Raw genomic sequence first — 13,376 nt, 5'->3', positions numbered from 1 at the left:
CAGGCCTCCATCCTGCATCCCCACCCGCTGGGGCAGAGTGGGTTTGGGAATCCTGCACTGCAGCCCAGCCCCACTTCTGGGGGCGTGGTCAGGGAGGCCTTCCTGGAGGGGGCATGCTGAGCTGAAGTCCCCAAGAACAGAAGGAGGCATGCGCCAGGGTTGTGGGCGTAACCTGGCGTGGGGGGTGCAGGGAAGCTCGGGGCAGTGGGTGTGGAGGTGGGCGGGGCACCCACGGGGCCAGCTTGGTCCTCGGGCCCTCTCCCCGCAGAAGTGCCTGGTCCAGGTGGCCTTCCGGCCAGTGCTGCCCAGCGAGGTGGTCCGCCAGCAGGCCTTCCAGGCCATGAACAAAGACGGGGAGGCGAAATTGGTGAGGGAGGGCGCCGAGAGGAGGGCACGGGGGGGGGGCAGGGGGGGCGCAGGAGGGGCTGCCGGCTCCCTGCACGAAGGGTCCGGGACAAACAGCCCCGCCCCCGCCCCTCCAGTCTGTTCCCAGAGTTTACAGCATTTTCTCGGGAGGCTCCTCCCTCCACTCTTGGGAGCACCACCAGGCAAGGCGGGTGCCCAGAGGGAGGCTGGGGAGCGGGTGGGGCTTCCCCTGCCCGAGGTGACAGTGGCGGGCGAACAGGTGACTGGCAGGAAGCCCGGCATCCGGCGCCGCCCGTGACAGCCCTCAGGGACCCCGAGAACTGGAGAGGAGCGGTGGGAGCACCCACCCAGGGGCAGCCCAGGGGGGTGGGGGCAGGTGGCCCTGCGGGTGGCGCAGGGGGGCTCCCGGTCACACAGAGCCGCCCGCCCAGGACTCGGAGGGGCCGCCGCCCGCCCAGCACCCCCGCTCTTCCCCTGGGGCACACTCACGCAGACCTGGGTCTGGCCACCCGCACCCTCTGTGCCCCGGTTTCCCTGCTGATGCAGGCGCACCCTGGAGCCGGCGCCTGGGCCCCCGGGGTCTCCGCGCTGGGGCGCCCTCTCCCCAGGACTGTGCCTGGTCTTCCTTGCTGCAGCCCCTGCTGCCAGTCCCCGCCCCGAGGGAACCACCTGTGGTCTGGGGGCCCACACCTTGCATACCCGGGCCCCCGGGGCTCGAGCCCCGGGCCTGCCCACAGCTGGCCTCTCGCCACACAGTCCCGCAAGGAGGCGCCCGCCTCCAGGAAGGACCCGCGGAGACAGTCCCTGTCCGTGCAGCGGACGCAGCACCGCGACCGGCTGTTCCGGGCCTCCACCTCCCTCGCCCTGGAGATGCAGAAGCAGGACCTCAAGTTCAGGTGGGCGCAGAGAGGGCTGCCCCCGCCCCCCACTCCCTCCGGGGGGACGCAGGGCCCCACAGGCTTCCCAGAGGTGCTCTGAGCGTGCTCTGGAGGCCTGGCACGGAGCTGATGTCAGAAACAGCTGGATCCAGGTGCTGCCCTGAGGCCCCATGGGCTCCCTTCCTGGGCCTATGCCCCCCCTCCGTTCCCCTGGAGCCGGGGTCCCTGGGGACAGCCTCCCTCCCCGGGCTGCCACAGCCCCAGCCCCCCTGGGTAGAGAGTGAGCCCCCAAGAGCTCAGATGGCCTTGAGGCCCCTGCCAGCCCTAGACCCTCGCCTGGGGCCTCGGGAACAGAGGTCTCTGGTTAGGGGCCTGGCCAGGGCCCTGGGGTGGGAGGGCAGCTCCCACAGCAATCTGGGAAGGGGGGCGCCCGCTGGTCAGGCAGCCCCGGGACAGACCCTGTGTGGCCCCTGAGAGCAGGCGTGGCCTGGTGGGCCTGCCCACGGAGGGTGGGGTGGGGTGGGGTGGGGTGGGGTGGGGTGGGGCCCGTCCCCGGACAGCTGGGGGTGCGGAGTGGGCCCTGGCACAGGTGCGGTCTGCTGGCTCTCCACAGTCACGAGTACCAGGTGGCCCAGGCCGCCCTGGCCCGGTCGTTCCCGGGGAAGTTTGACAAGTTCGTGGTCCCCTGTGTCGTGGCCAGCGGTGACGTGGAAGGCAGGAAGGCCATGGAGCCCCTGAGCTTCAGGTGCGGCGCTCGGGACCCGGCGGGACGTGGTCAGCCGAAAAGTCACTGTCCCCCTTGCACTGCCAGCCCAGACCCAGGGCCTGCGGGTGGGGGCCGGGGGCCGGGCTGGGCGGGGCCTGGGCGAGGGGCCGGGCTGGGGATGCGGGCACAGTGCCCTCAGCGTGCCCTGCCCCCGCAGCCCCCACAACACCCTGTACCTGGAGCTGTGGTGCCCCGCGGTGGCCCCGTCCCTCGTAGTGACCTCTGACAAGGGCAGCACCGTCACCAGCTTCGGCGACATCGCTGTGGGTGAGTCCCCATGGGGCCCGGCGCCCACGCCCCCACCCACGGGAACCCGGACGCCCAGTGCCTGCCAGGCTGCCCCCCACCACCCCAGGCGGGCCTGCGTCCCGGCCTGAGCCCCGGCCCGTTTCAGGACACCGAGGCGTGAAGAAGGTCTCCATCCAGAACATCACCTCCGAGGACCTGGCCGTATCCGCGCCTGGTGGGGCTGGTGGGGACCAGGGGGCCATGTGAGGGGCGGCAGCCCCGCCCCCCTGCCTCTCCTTGACTCGGGGCCTCAGGTGGACTTCTCTGTGCTGAACCCCAATGGCCCCTTCGTCCTGTTGAACCCCGTCAGCAAGCTGCCCGCAGGGCAGACACACGTCCTGGTGCTGTCCTTCTCTCCCCGCCAGAGCATGCTGGTGAGGCCCAGCCCCCCCCCCGTGCGCCCCCTCTCCACCCCGCCCCGCCCGTCCCCCTGCGCCCTGGTCGTCTCCGGCCGAAGGAGGCGGCTGGGGTGGTCAGGGCGGTCTCAGCCCCATCCTGTCCCGCCCCGGCGGCTCCCGAGACGGAGCTCCTGCAGGAGACGTGCCTGGCCCACGCCTGCCCCACGCCAACACACGTGACGTCTGTAGGCCCAAGAGACACTGGACATCGTCACCAAGAGAGGCACGCTCTCCCTGACGCTCTCGGGCACCGGCGTGGCCTCCCTGATCACGTGCTCCATCGAAGGGGACGTCCTGAACATGGGCTACGTGATCGCCAGGGAGTCCGTCTCCTCCACCTTCCAGGTGAAGCGCACTGCTGGGCCTGGCGTCTTTCCTGGCCTTCGGGGGGGGGGGGCAGCTCAGCTGTGCCCTGGGGACCACGCTGCCTCGGTCAGAACCAGTGCACGTGCGAGGCTGGCCCCCTGCGTCCCAGGGGCCCAGTGGCCTTGGGGTCAAGTCTCCTGCGGGACACCTGCTAGCTGGGCTGGCGGAGGTCAAGTCCTGCAGCAGGGCCCCAAAGGCAGATGATTCCGGGAGGCGTTTACTGATGGAGCTGCTCTCGGGGGGAAGGGGTGGCCGGCTGGGGAGACGCTGGCGGGACGGAGGCCACCGTGAGCTGCCCACCTTGAGGCAGGGCCGCTCAGGCCGGGTACAGGGGGCCGGAAGGGGGCAGCAGGGCCCGCCAGCCCCAGCCGCGGCCCCGGCCGCGACGGGCGGCCTACTGACGACACATGCCCGCAGCTGCAGAACAGCTCCTCGCTGCCCATCAAGTTCTCCATGCAGCTGGACAGCCTCTCCAGCTCCCGGCGCGAGGACCGGCAGCAGCTGCCGCAGTTCCTCCTCTCGTCAGCCCAGAGGACGGATGTCGTGGGTGAGCTGGGGGGCGTGGGGTTGGGCAGGGGTCGGGGGGCAGGGGGGTGGTCACGGACCGGCGTGCCCCGGCCTGCAGGCACACAGAACCACAACGGCCAGAGCGTGTTCGCCGTGGCTCCGGTGGAGGGCATCTTGGACCCCGGGGCCGGGCAGGACTTCACCCTGACTTTCAGCCCGGACCACGAGAGCCTGTACTTCTCGGACCAGCTGCGGGTCGTCCTCTTCGAGAAGGTGCGTCCCCTCCTCCCGGGCGCGTGGGCGGGGCTCCCCGCCCTGCTCCTCTTGGGAGGCCCAGGGCCCGGGCCTGATGGGGCTCTGAGCTCGGCGGGGCATCGTCAGGGGAGAGCCCGGGGGCCGGGGGCTCCTGGAGCCCAGCACGGGCCGCACAACGAGGCCGCTGCGCCCCGGCCCAGAAAGTCTCCCGGAAGATCCTCCTGAAGGGCGCGGCCCGTGAGCACATGATGTTCGTGGAGGGCGGAGACCCGCTGGACGTGCCCGTGGAGTCCTTGACCGGAATCCCGGCCGGCGACCCGGAGCACAGAGAGGGTGAGCCCCCGGGGGGTGGGGCGTGCTGGGGCCCCCCGAGGACCCGCTGCCCTCTGCCCCCAGCCGCCTCTGCCGGCTGCACCTGCCCCAGCGGTCCCCAACCTGACCCTCCATCGCCAGACGCCGAGGAGCTGAAGCCCATCCTGGTGACCCTGGACTACGTCCAGCTGGACACCGACACGCCAGCCCCACCCGCCACACGCGAGCTGCTGGTGGGCTGCATCCGGACCACCCAGCTGTCCCCAAAGAAGGTGACCACAGCACGGCCCCAGCCCACCCAGCACCTCGGGGGTGCCCCCCCGCCGCGCCTGGGCAGCCCCAGCCCATGTAGCCTCGCCGCTCCCGGGTGTGGGCCGAGAGGGCGGGTGGGGCTGGCGCCCGGCGCCTCCTGGGGGCGGAGCGCGGTCCGGTTGCCAGCGGCTCCCGCGCCCGCAGACGGTGGAGTTCAGCCTGGACAGCGTCGCGTCCCTGCAGCACCGGGGCTTCACCGTGGAGCCCCCTCGGGGCGTGGTGGAGCGCGGCCAGACCAAGACCATCAGCATCTCCTGGGTGCCGCCCGCTGACTTCGACGTAGGTGCTCCCCCGGGAGCCCCGCGGAGCCACAGCCGGGGCAGGGCGCCCCTCTGCACCGCCCAGGGAGGGGCTGCGGGGCGGGCCGGGCGGGCGAGGCGGGCGGTGCAGCCGCCAGACGGAGATCTGGCCGGTGAGCTGCCCGCCGGCTCAGTGCTCCCTCCCCCCTCCCGACCCCTCTGCAGCCGGACCACCCGCTCCAGGTGTCCGCCCTGCTGCAGCTCCGGGGGGACGTGAAGGAGACCTACAAGATCTTCTTCGTCGCTCAGGTGCTGACGGGCCCCTGAGGTCCCAGGAGCCTCTCCACGCAGCCCCCGAGACCCTCCGGCCCCCCAGAAGCACCCCCCGGTCTGTGGGCTGGGTCAGGCAGCGAGGGCCGGGACCGGGGCATCCACTGCTGGGCGGGTTCGATTCGGCAGCCCTCTGCTCGACCGCGTGGCCGAGGCCCCCGGGCGCCCGCACGGTGGCCCCCTGCAGCCCTGGACCTGACGAGCCCAGGGGCCGAGAGCTCCCCTTCCTGCCGCCCGCCCCTGCCTGAGCCCCGCCAGCACCTGACTGGTGTGGGCGGGAGCTGGGAATAAACACGCTGCGTGCTCTGCGTGCTGGTGTGCAGTGTGGACGACCACGCGCCACTCAGGGCTGTGGGCGGAATGAGAGGCGGGAGTGCAACCCTGGGGACATCCCCGCCCCGCCCCCCGAAGAATTAGTGCACAACCCAACGAGGACTGCCTGGGAGCCTCTGCGGGGCCTCCCTCGGGGCGGTGCCTGTGTCATGCAGGGTGGCGGGGGGACAGCAGGCAGGGCTGGAGGGGCCCCCAGAAGGGAGAAAGGGGAGGCAACTCTGAAGCCCAGGGGGGCCCTCAGCCTTCCCTGCTCCTCCCGAGTCCCAGGATCCCGGACGACCCTCAGCAAGGGGCGAGCAAATGCCGGGACACCCCGGCCGGGGCCCAGGCTGAGGCCAGCACACGTGTCCGGGTCCCCTTTCCTGAACTGGGCCCAAACTTGGCCCTCAGGCACAACTGGCCTTTCGAGATAGAAGCCTCCCCACGCCAGGCCCATGGGACACTCCTGGGAGCTCATGGTGGTGCCTGAGCCCCAGCCCCTGCCTCCTGAGGGCTGGCTGGGTGGACGGAGCCCACCCACCCCGGCACCCACCAGGGCAGCACTGCAGCCTCGGCTGGGCACAGACTCTGGACACCAGCCCGCAGCCACCTGCCATCCCCAGCTTCTCATCGCCTTGGGGCCTGGAAGCCTGACCTTGAGCCTGTGACAGTGACCCTAGGGACACCTTTGGCAGGACTGGATGGGCAGACCCAGGTTCCTTCCTGCCCCTCACTGGGGTGGGCCAGAATGCACGCCGCCTCTCCACCCAGCGGCGGCCAACAGAGACGCTTGGGTCCGTGGGCCTGCCGGCCCCAGGAGCAGGCTCTCCCTGCAGGCCTCTCCTGCCCCCTCCTCAGGTGGGCGGCCAGCGGGAGGGGCCGGCCGCTGGCTTCCGACGCCTGGCCTGGCTCTCCTGCTCGGGCCCCCTGGTGCTGAACTCGCTGCCCACCCCCCTCCCTCCCACCCCTGCGCTGGGCCTGGACGGCAGTGGAGGAGGGAGCAGAGCCCAGCTGGAGGGCCCGGGGGGGCGGCCTGGAAGCCTGGAGGTGAGGGACAGGTCTGGGACAGAGCCCCCCCCACACACACACACACAGGGATGGGGGCTGCGCGGCAGGCGCCTGGCGGGTCAGGCAGCAGGGAGCCGGGGGTGAGGGGCGGCCCTGCTCTCCAGCGGATAGTCCCTCCCCTTCCGAGGCAGAGAGGCGTGCAGAGTGTGTGCTGGGTGCAACAAGAGCCCGGGCAGGGAGCTGCTGCCCCCACCCTCCCTGGACCAGGTGCTCATGTGCTGACCACCTCCCTGGGCCTGATCCCCAGATGGTGGGCGGAGGGGTGGGAGTAGGGGGACCTCCTGGGAGAAATAACCTCCAGCGTTCCCAAGTGGGAGGGACGGTGGGCAGTGCTGGCCCACAGGCCACAGAGGCCACGGTCCCCAGGTTGAGCACGGCTTTCAAGGCATAAACGCTCCCAGAAAGTGGTCTGCAGCCCAGGACGCAGCGAGGGCCAGAGCCGGGCTCCGATCCCCGCGAGCCAGCCCCGGCCGGCCAGCGTGCGCCTGCAGCCTTCCTGTCGTTGAACAGGGCTGGGGCTCGCCGGGCGCTCCCCTGCCGCAGCCCTTTACGCGGAGCACCGCGGTGTGTGCCCCGTTTGGCCACATGGGTTCCGGCAGCCACGCGCCCCGGCCACAGCTTCCCAGCCCGAGGGTAGGACCGCAGAGCGCTTTGCGCCTCCGCCGAGGGTGAGACCGCCCCCCAAGCCCCGAGGCCGCAGGATCGGCGACCAGGAGGGAACCCGCCGCCAGGCGGGACTTCCAGGGGGCGGGCCCCACGTGGGCGGTCCCTCAGGGCGCGGAGCTGGGGGCGCGGTCGCGGGACTAGGCCTCCGAGGGGCGGAGCCTGCGGTGGGGGGGGCGTCGAAAGGACGGGGCTCTCACTGGGTGCAAACGTGGGGGCGGGGTCACTGGGCCTGGGCGGGGCCTGTGCTGGGCGGGGCCTCCATAAAGCCGCCCGGCGGCCTGACTGGCGCTCGGGGTCTGTGCCCAGAATGTCCGCGGAGCCGTCGGCCGCCCGCGGGCTCCTGCCGCTGCTGCTGCCGCTCCTGCCGCTGCCGCAGGTGGGTCGCCCCGCGCTGGCTTGGGTTCCGCGGGGCGGGCCTTCGCCAGGAGCGCCCGGCCTCAGCTCACCCCTGTCCCCACAGGTGACTCTGGGCTTCTCGGACCGCAGCTGCGACCCCTCGGACCAGTGAGTGGGAGGCGGTGGCGGGGAGGGAGCAGGGGCCTGGCCCCGCCCTCAGGGGGCGGTGGGGCGGGGCGGCCGGCGGACCGAGCCCGCCCGCTCCAGGTGCTGCTGTCCACGCAGGTGCCCGCCCCAGGCCCGCTGGAGCAGCCTGTGGCACGTGGGGTAAGTGGAGGCCACGGCGCCGAGCTGGGTCCGGCGGTTCCCCCGGGGCCAAGCCCACCGGATCCCCACCCCGCCTGGCTCCACGGCCGAGCCGTAGCCAGCGCTGTCCCTCTCCGGGGCGGCGGTACGGCCCGGCGGCCCTCAGCAGCCTGGAAGGCTGAGCCCAGCCTCCCGCCTCCTGCGCTGGGGGCGGCCTCCCCGTGGGTCCTGCCTGAGCCCTGGGCACGCTTCCCTCCGGAGCCCGCTTGCCCACCTCCCACTCCCTCCTTCCTCACTCCTGAGGGAGTCTCTGTGGACACGGTCGCTGGTCTGGGCACAGGATTATGCAGCCGGCCCAGGACAGTGTGTCCTGGGAGTGAGCCCAAGGCCACTTGTGGCCAGCCCTGGAGAGACAGCCAGGGCCAGCACCAGGAGGCCAGCACTGGCCAGCCCCTCAGGCCCGGCTCCAGCCAGGAAGGAGGTGTTTGCCTGGAGAGACACCCTCTGGTCTCCCCCTGTCCTGCCCGCTCTCCTGCCCAGCTCGGCCAGCCGTGGGGGAGCAGGCCCCTCGTGGCGGGGGGGCCGGCCAGCGGTCGGGTCTTTCTCCACCTTGCCCAGGCTCGTCCTGCTGGCCGTGCTGCTGCTGCTGCTGTGTGGGGTCGCAGCCAGCTGTGTCCGGTTCTGCTGCCTCCGGAAGCGGGCCCATGCCCGGCCGCGCCTGCCGTCCAGGCCTCAGCCCTGCGACCTGACGTTCGGCCCCGTGGACAGCGACAGCCCCGTGCACAGCACCGTGACCTGTGAGTGCCTGCGCACCTGGCCGGGCAGCCCACCTGCCTCCAGGGGGCGGGGGCTGGGGGGCCAAGCCCGTCCCCGCAAACACAGCCTGGTTCCCGGCAGCCTACAGCTCCGTGCAGTACCCGCTGGGCACGCGGCTGCCCCTGCCCTTCGGGGAGCTGGACCTGGACTCCATGACCCCTCCTGCCTACAGCCTCTACGCCCTGGAGCTGCCTCCCTCCTACGACGAAGCTGTCAAGATGGCTAAACCCGGGCAGGGAGAGGCTCCTCCTCAGTAGCCTAGCCCCCTTTCTGGGACCTCAGACCCAGAAAGCTCTCCAGGGCCCAGGGGCTGAGCCGCAAAGCCCAACACCACCAGCTGTGGCCCTGGCGCCACTCCGAGGGGCGGGGAAGGTCTCCTGAGCTCCCAGGGCCACCAGCCACCTCGTGCTCCCAGGAGACCCCAGTCCACTCTCAGCATCCTTCCCCGGGGAAGGGCAGACGTCCAGCACATTGCTGCAGCCCGAGCCCTGTCGCCACGCGACTCCAGGCAGACACACACACACGAGCGCGCACGCACACACACACAGGTTGCCACGTCCAGCCCCTGGCCTGCCCCAGCAGGCCCTCTGCCTGAAGGGCGTCCCCAAGGTCTAAGCCTCCACACATTTCCGGAGAGAATAAAATTTGTATCTAACTGGTCTCCGCCCGTGGGGAAGGGCTCCGGGAGGGGCTCCCAGGCGGCCGCCCCCAGTGCAGGCAGACGGCGTGGGTGCTTGGGCTTGGCCTGTGCCGGGCCTCGCCTCCGGGCTGCTGTTGTGGGGGGGGTCAAGTGTCACAGCAGGCATGACGGGCCGTGTGCCCTGGGTGACTCTGGGCAACCCCCTCCCTCCCGCTGGCCCACATCTTCCCGAGGCTGGAAACAGTGAGGCGCTCAGGGGTCTGGCGGGCACGTTTATTAGCCGAGCTGCTGGGGCGGGGCGGGGCGGGGAGTGGTGGGCTGGGCGGCAGTGGGCGGCGGCCGGCAGCGGGCACAGCTCCTCAGTCGGGCAGGCTGCCCGCAGCCAGCGCAGCTGCTCCTACTGGACCAGCTTGAAGGACTCTCCGGTCATCATGGCCACGAACTCTGGAAGCAGAGGGCCGGTCAGCAGCCCCGCCTGGCCGGGCGGCGGGCTCCCAGGGCCCGGCCCCGCTCACCCTCGTAGTCGATGGTCCCGTCCCCGTCCTTGTCCGCCTCCTTCATCATCTGCTCCGCCTCCACCTCATTGAGGGGCTCGCCCGCGTTCATGAGCACATACCTGTGGGACCCCCGGCCCCCACAGTGAGCGGTGCCCGGGGGCGGGCGAGTGGCGCCTGCCCTCGCCCGCCCCGCCCACCCCGCCCGCCCGGCCCTACTTGAGGGTGTCCCAGTCGATGTAGCCCTTGCCCTCCTTGTCAAAGACGCGGAAGGCCGCCCGCAGCTCGCCCTCCTGGTTCTGGGCCTTCTCCCAGTAAATCCCCATCAGGGCCAGGAAGCTGTCGCAGTTGAAGAAGCCTTTGTCTGCAGGGAGCAAGGGGCCGGAGGTCCCACGTGAGGGGCCGGGCACCGCCCCCCGCCCACTCGCACGCCGGGTACCCCCCGGCTCCCCGCCTGGGCTCACTGTCTCGGTCCACGTCCTTGGCCATGGAGGTCAGCTCGCTCTTGGTGGGGTTGATGCCCAGCAGGCTCATGAGCCGCTCCAGCTCGGCTGTCTTCACCTCCCCATTGCCCTCCTCGTCGAACATCTCGAAGACGCCCTTGTACTCCGTGATCTGCGCGGCCGTCAGGCGCTCCGTCTGCGGGGACACGGGGACGCGGGGACACACCAGCCAGCTGCACAGGGGCCCTCTGCCCTCCGACCCGGGGAGGTTGGCGGCCCCCGGCAGGGCCTGTGGCACAACACGCCCTTCGGAGGAGCTCCTGGTTTACACAGGAGGCGCCAGCCCGGGGCCGGCTCCAGAGCAAGGGCAGCACGTGGTGGGGCCTGCGGGAGCAGCAGTAGGGGCTGCAGGGCCTGGGACCCAGCAGGGGACACACGGTGGGGCCAGGCGAAGGACATGGGGACCGACGTGGGGAGGAGCCGCCCAGGCCAGGCTGAAGGCTCCAGGGGAAGGGGCTTCCAGACCTGCACCCAGACAGAGCATGGGGCACAGCCTGTCCTGACATCCCAGCGGGACAGTGCGGCACCTGGCCACCTCTGCCCGCCACCACCATGGCAGCTTTGGGAGAGGGTTGCTTAGCCCCACCCCAAACTCTGCCCTCGTCGAACTTCTTCCTCGGGTTCCCGGAGAGACCCTTACGGCTTCAGGCCCAGCCATCCCTGCGCCTGGGGGCCCCACCCACCCTCTCTGCCCCAGGGTGGCTCCCAGCCCCGCTCCACCACCCAGCAGCCCACGGAGGGCCTCACCATGTCTGTGGCTGCCTGAGGGGACAGTGCGCCGTGCCACTAGAGCTGCTGTGGGCAGAGCACAGGGGCGGGGATGGCAGCTGCGTTTTAGCTGGGCCTGGCTGCCTGGGGTCCCCGGGGTCCGGATTCCAAGAGCCTTTTATGGCCAGGAGATCCTGCTGGCCCTGTTTAGGGACAGGCCTGACCCTTCCCTGTAGGGCTCCTTCCTGGCCCTCCTCGGCCTGGGCATCCCCTTGCCCAGAGCGCCCCTCGGACCCTGAGTTCCAGCCAAGACCCCAGCCCCAGCCTCAGCCCTCCCAGGGCCGCAGCGAGGATGGACACCTCAGGCTGAGGGCAGCAAAGGGACTGACCCCTCTCTGCTCTATCACCCTCCTCCCTACTTGCGGCAGGACCCTGACGGTGGCTGCCATCGCTTATTTGTGAGGGCTCTTGTCGGACACCCACCTGGTCGGGCATCACCCTCATGTCTGTGCAGACCCAGCGCCGGCCGGTGCCAGCACCTGGCAGACCCCCTAAGACAGGGGAGGGTGCCAACGCTCCTCCCACCCCCAGTGAGTGTGGCAGGGGCTCTGGGTTCACGTGGCTGGGGGGCGGGGGCAGAACTGATGGGGCCAGGGGGCTCAAACCGGCCACCAGGAGGCCAGGCCAGCTTTCCTCTGGACATCAGGGGGCTATTCTCAGGGAAACCTGACCTCCCTCCGGCTCAGAACAGCAGAGCTGGCTCCTGAGGGATCGGGGAGCCGGGAGCGGGCTGTTTAGTGACAAGAATCCACAGCTGCACATACCTGCACACGTGTGCTCAGCCCTCAGGCACAGGCACCCCCCTGGGGCTCCCAACGCCTCTGCCCAGGTCAGCTGCTCCCCCACCCGTTCCAGTTCCTGGGCTCAGGGAGAGTCACAGTCGGCCCCACCCAGTTCCTGTCACCCCTCCCCCACCACGTGTGGTCCCCAGGGGCCCCTGTGCGTGTGCACACACACCTGCCCCGGCCTGATGAGTCTGAGCAGGTGAGCCCTGCCTTGCCCCCCCCCCGGCCCCCCCTGCCGTGCTGGCTCCGCCTCCGTGGTATCTGAAGCCACAGGGACGCCAGCTGCTGAGGCTGCAAGAATTGTGCTGACCGGGACAGGACGGCTCCAGCAGGCGCCAGGCCATGGGGCGGCTGGGCCGGAGGAAAAGCCTGCTCTGGGTCCCTCTCTTGATGGCGAGAAGCCTTTCCCACCTCCCCCTCTTGAGAGACCCAAGCTACAGGAGTCGGAAGTGCAGCACCATTTCCAGGAAACTCTTCGCATCCAAAAGTCCGAACCACAACACGTAGGGGAGACAGCAGAGGGGACTGGACGTGCGGACGGACTGGGTGGGGAAGCCCGAGGGCCTCGGGGAAAGAGCATGGGGGTCACGTCTCGCCACCCTAGCCAGGCTCTGGCGCCAGAGGTTTGCTGCCACCCCAGTCTAGGCCATGCGGTGAAGGTTTTGTTTTTTCATATAGCTATTGAGTGCAGCGGTGGGATTTGCATAAAATATTCCTGTGAAAGGGAGGAACATTTACTGAGCCTCAATTACACACCATAACCTTTTTGTTTGTTCTTTCTTTTTTATTACCCAGGACAGACACACAGCACGTAAGTAAAAGTTACCATCCCAACGGCTTCTGCAGGCGCAGCTCTGGGAATCCAGGCGCGTGCACACCCCCCCGTGCAGCCGTCACCACCAGGACCTCCAGAACTTCCAGTCTTCCAGAACTGAAACTCTGTTTCCACTCAACACTCACCCCACCTGTGCCCCGGCCCCTGCACCTGCCCCTGCACCGCCATCTACTCTCTGTCTCTGGGGGTCCGAGTCCTGCGGGGACCTCACGTGGGTGGGGTCACACAGCACGTGTCCTTCTCTGTCTGGTCTGGCTTGTTTCACACAGCACGCCCTGAAGGCCCATCCATGTAGCACGTGTCAGAATTTCGTTCCTTTCTTATGGCCGGAGAATAATCGGCTCACGTGCCTATGGAGTCCAGGAAATTCCAGGATCTGCCAGTTGCGAGCAGGAGATGGCAGGTGGTGGCCTTAAGTCTGACAGCAAAGGCCTGAGAGCCAGGGGCGCAGAGGGCAGAGGGCAGGGCAGGGCAGACGTCCCAGCCAGGCAGACAGGCGCCGTCGTGCCTCTGCGTTCCCTGCGGGCCCTCGAGAGCTCGCCCGGTGCCGTCCACCCTCTTACTTGCTCAGTCGGCAGATTCGAAGGCTTCTGGAGAAGCCCGCACAGACATCCTGCCCCCTTCGGATCCTGGGGTCCCACCTTTTGCCCGTCACGCGGCCCCACCCCGTCGCTCGGCCCCGTCCGTGGCCCAAAGCTAGGTCCCGCCCCAACACCCAGTTCCGCCCTCTCTCGGGCGCTCAGCCTCGCTCCCGACCAGGGCTAGGCCCCGCCCCTGTCACTCAGACCCCTCGCAGGGCCCCGTCCCAGGCCCATCACTCGGCCCCGCCC

The 13,376-nt window shown here is 70.2% G+C and overlaps 3 protein-coding genes across 7 annotated transcripts in view; 2 read left to right on the top strand and 1 right to left on the bottom strand.

The window, feature by feature from the left end:
* The window catches only part of CFAP74 (cilia and flagella associated protein 74), a 39,406-nt gene extending 34,305 nt beyond the window's left edge, over nt 1-5,101 (top strand). The window contains exons 26-38 of the mRNA XM_045858721.1: nt 269-367; nt 1,123-1,262; nt 1,858-1,989; nt 2,168-2,277; nt 2,405-2,460; nt 2,553-2,672; nt 2,886-3,041; nt 3,480-3,609; nt 3,688-3,842; nt 4,025-4,157; nt 4,278-4,408; nt 4,593-4,727; nt 4,913-5,101. Of these exons, the coding sequence (XP_045714677.1) occupies nt 269-367; nt 1,123-1,262; nt 1,858-1,989; nt 2,168-2,277; nt 2,405-2,460; nt 2,553-2,672; nt 2,886-3,041; nt 3,480-3,609; nt 3,688-3,842; nt 4,025-4,157; nt 4,278-4,408; nt 4,593-4,727; nt 4,913-5,014 (1,599 nt within the window). The 3' untranslated portion in view covers nt 5,015-5,101. The remainder of the gene's footprint in view (nt 1-268; nt 368-1,122; nt 1,263-1,857; nt 1,990-2,167; nt 2,278-2,404; nt 2,461-2,552; nt 2,673-2,885; nt 3,042-3,479; nt 3,610-3,687; nt 3,843-4,024; nt 4,158-4,277; nt 4,409-4,592; nt 4,728-4,912) is intronic.
* A 2,203-nt stretch (nt 5,102-7,304) lies between these two features.
* On the top strand, nt 7,305-9,176 carry TMEM52 (transmembrane protein 52). Of its 4 annotated transcripts, none has more exons than XM_045859113.1 (5): nt 7,305-7,439; nt 7,524-7,567; nt 7,685-7,726; nt 8,324-8,502; nt 8,603-9,176. In XM_045859113.1, exons 1-5 carry the CDS (start codon nt 7,371-7,373, stop codon nt 8,776-8,778), a joined length of 510 nt encoding a protein of 169 aa, XP_045715069.1. In that variant the 5' UTR covers nt 7,305-7,370; the 3' UTR covers nt 8,779-9,176. The 4 variants fall into 4 exon arrangements, with proteins under 4 accessions (XP_045715069.1, XP_045715068.1, XP_045715067.1 ...); XM_045859112.1 differs by having other exon boundaries at nt 8,588-9,176; XM_045859111.1 differs by having other exon boundaries at nt 7,667-7,726.
* Nucleotides 9,177-9,431: 255 nt separating this feature from the next.
* On the bottom strand, nt 9,432-11,826 carry CALML6 (calmodulin like 6). 2 transcript variants are annotated; one of them, XM_045859114.1, is made up of 6 exons: nt 11,691-11,794; nt 10,906-10,953; nt 10,120-10,294; nt 9,875-10,019; nt 9,677-9,777; nt 9,432-9,605 (listed from the first exon to the last, which is right to left on the bottom strand). In XM_045859114.1, exons 2-6 carry the CDS (start codon nt 10,906-10,908, stop codon nt 9,559-9,561), a joined length of 471 nt encoding a protein of 156 aa, XP_045715070.1. In that variant the 5' UTR covers nt 10,909-10,953; nt 11,691-11,794; the 3' UTR covers nt 9,432-9,558. The 2 variants fall into 2 exon arrangements, with proteins under 2 accessions (XP_045715070.1, XP_045715071.1); XM_045859115.1 differs by lacking the exon at nt 10,906-10,953 and having other exon boundaries at nt 11,691-11,826.
* Between the last annotated feature and the right edge of the window lie 1,550 nt (nt 11,827-13,376).

This window comes from Phyllostomus hastatus, unplaced genomic scaffold, assembly GCF_019186645.2.
Source record: "Phyllostomus hastatus isolate PE091 unplaced genomic scaffold, TTU_PhHast_1.1 phas_scaffold_182, whole genome shotgun sequence".
NCBI classification, from domain to species: Eukaryota; Metazoa; Chordata; class Mammalia; order Chiroptera; family Phyllostomidae; genus Phyllostomus; species Phyllostomus hastatus.
This window is presented reverse-complemented; position numbering and strand designations above follow the sequence as displayed.

What these genes read in the sequence shown, in the direction of transcription:
- CALML6 (XM_045859114.1), bottom strand. An exon ending in CAAGGACGTGGACCGAGACA is followed by an intron (nt 10,020 to 10,119) that starts GTGAGCCCAGGC and finishes TGCTCCCTGCAG; the next exon opens with ACAAAGGCTTCTTCAACTGC. An exon ending in CGGGACCATCGACTACGAGG is followed by an intron (nt 9,606 to 9,676) that starts GTGAGCGGGGCC and finishes CTCTGCTTCCAG; the next exon opens with AGTTCGTGGCCATGATGACC.
- TMEM52 (XM_045859110.1), top strand. Translation starts at nt 7,371, where the DNA reads ATGTCCGCGGAGCCGTCGGCCGCCCGCGGGCTCCTGCCGCTGCTGCTG. An exon ending in AGCTGCGACCCCTCGGACCA is followed by an intron (nt 7,568 to 7,666) that starts GTGAGTGGGAGG and finishes CGCCCGCTCCAG; the next exon opens with GTGCTGCTGTCCACGCAGGT. An exon ending in AGCAGCCTGTGGCACGTGGG is followed by an intron (nt 7,727 to 8,323) that starts GTAAGTGGAGGC and finishes CACCTTGCCCAG; the next exon opens with GCTCGTCCTGCTGGCCGTGC.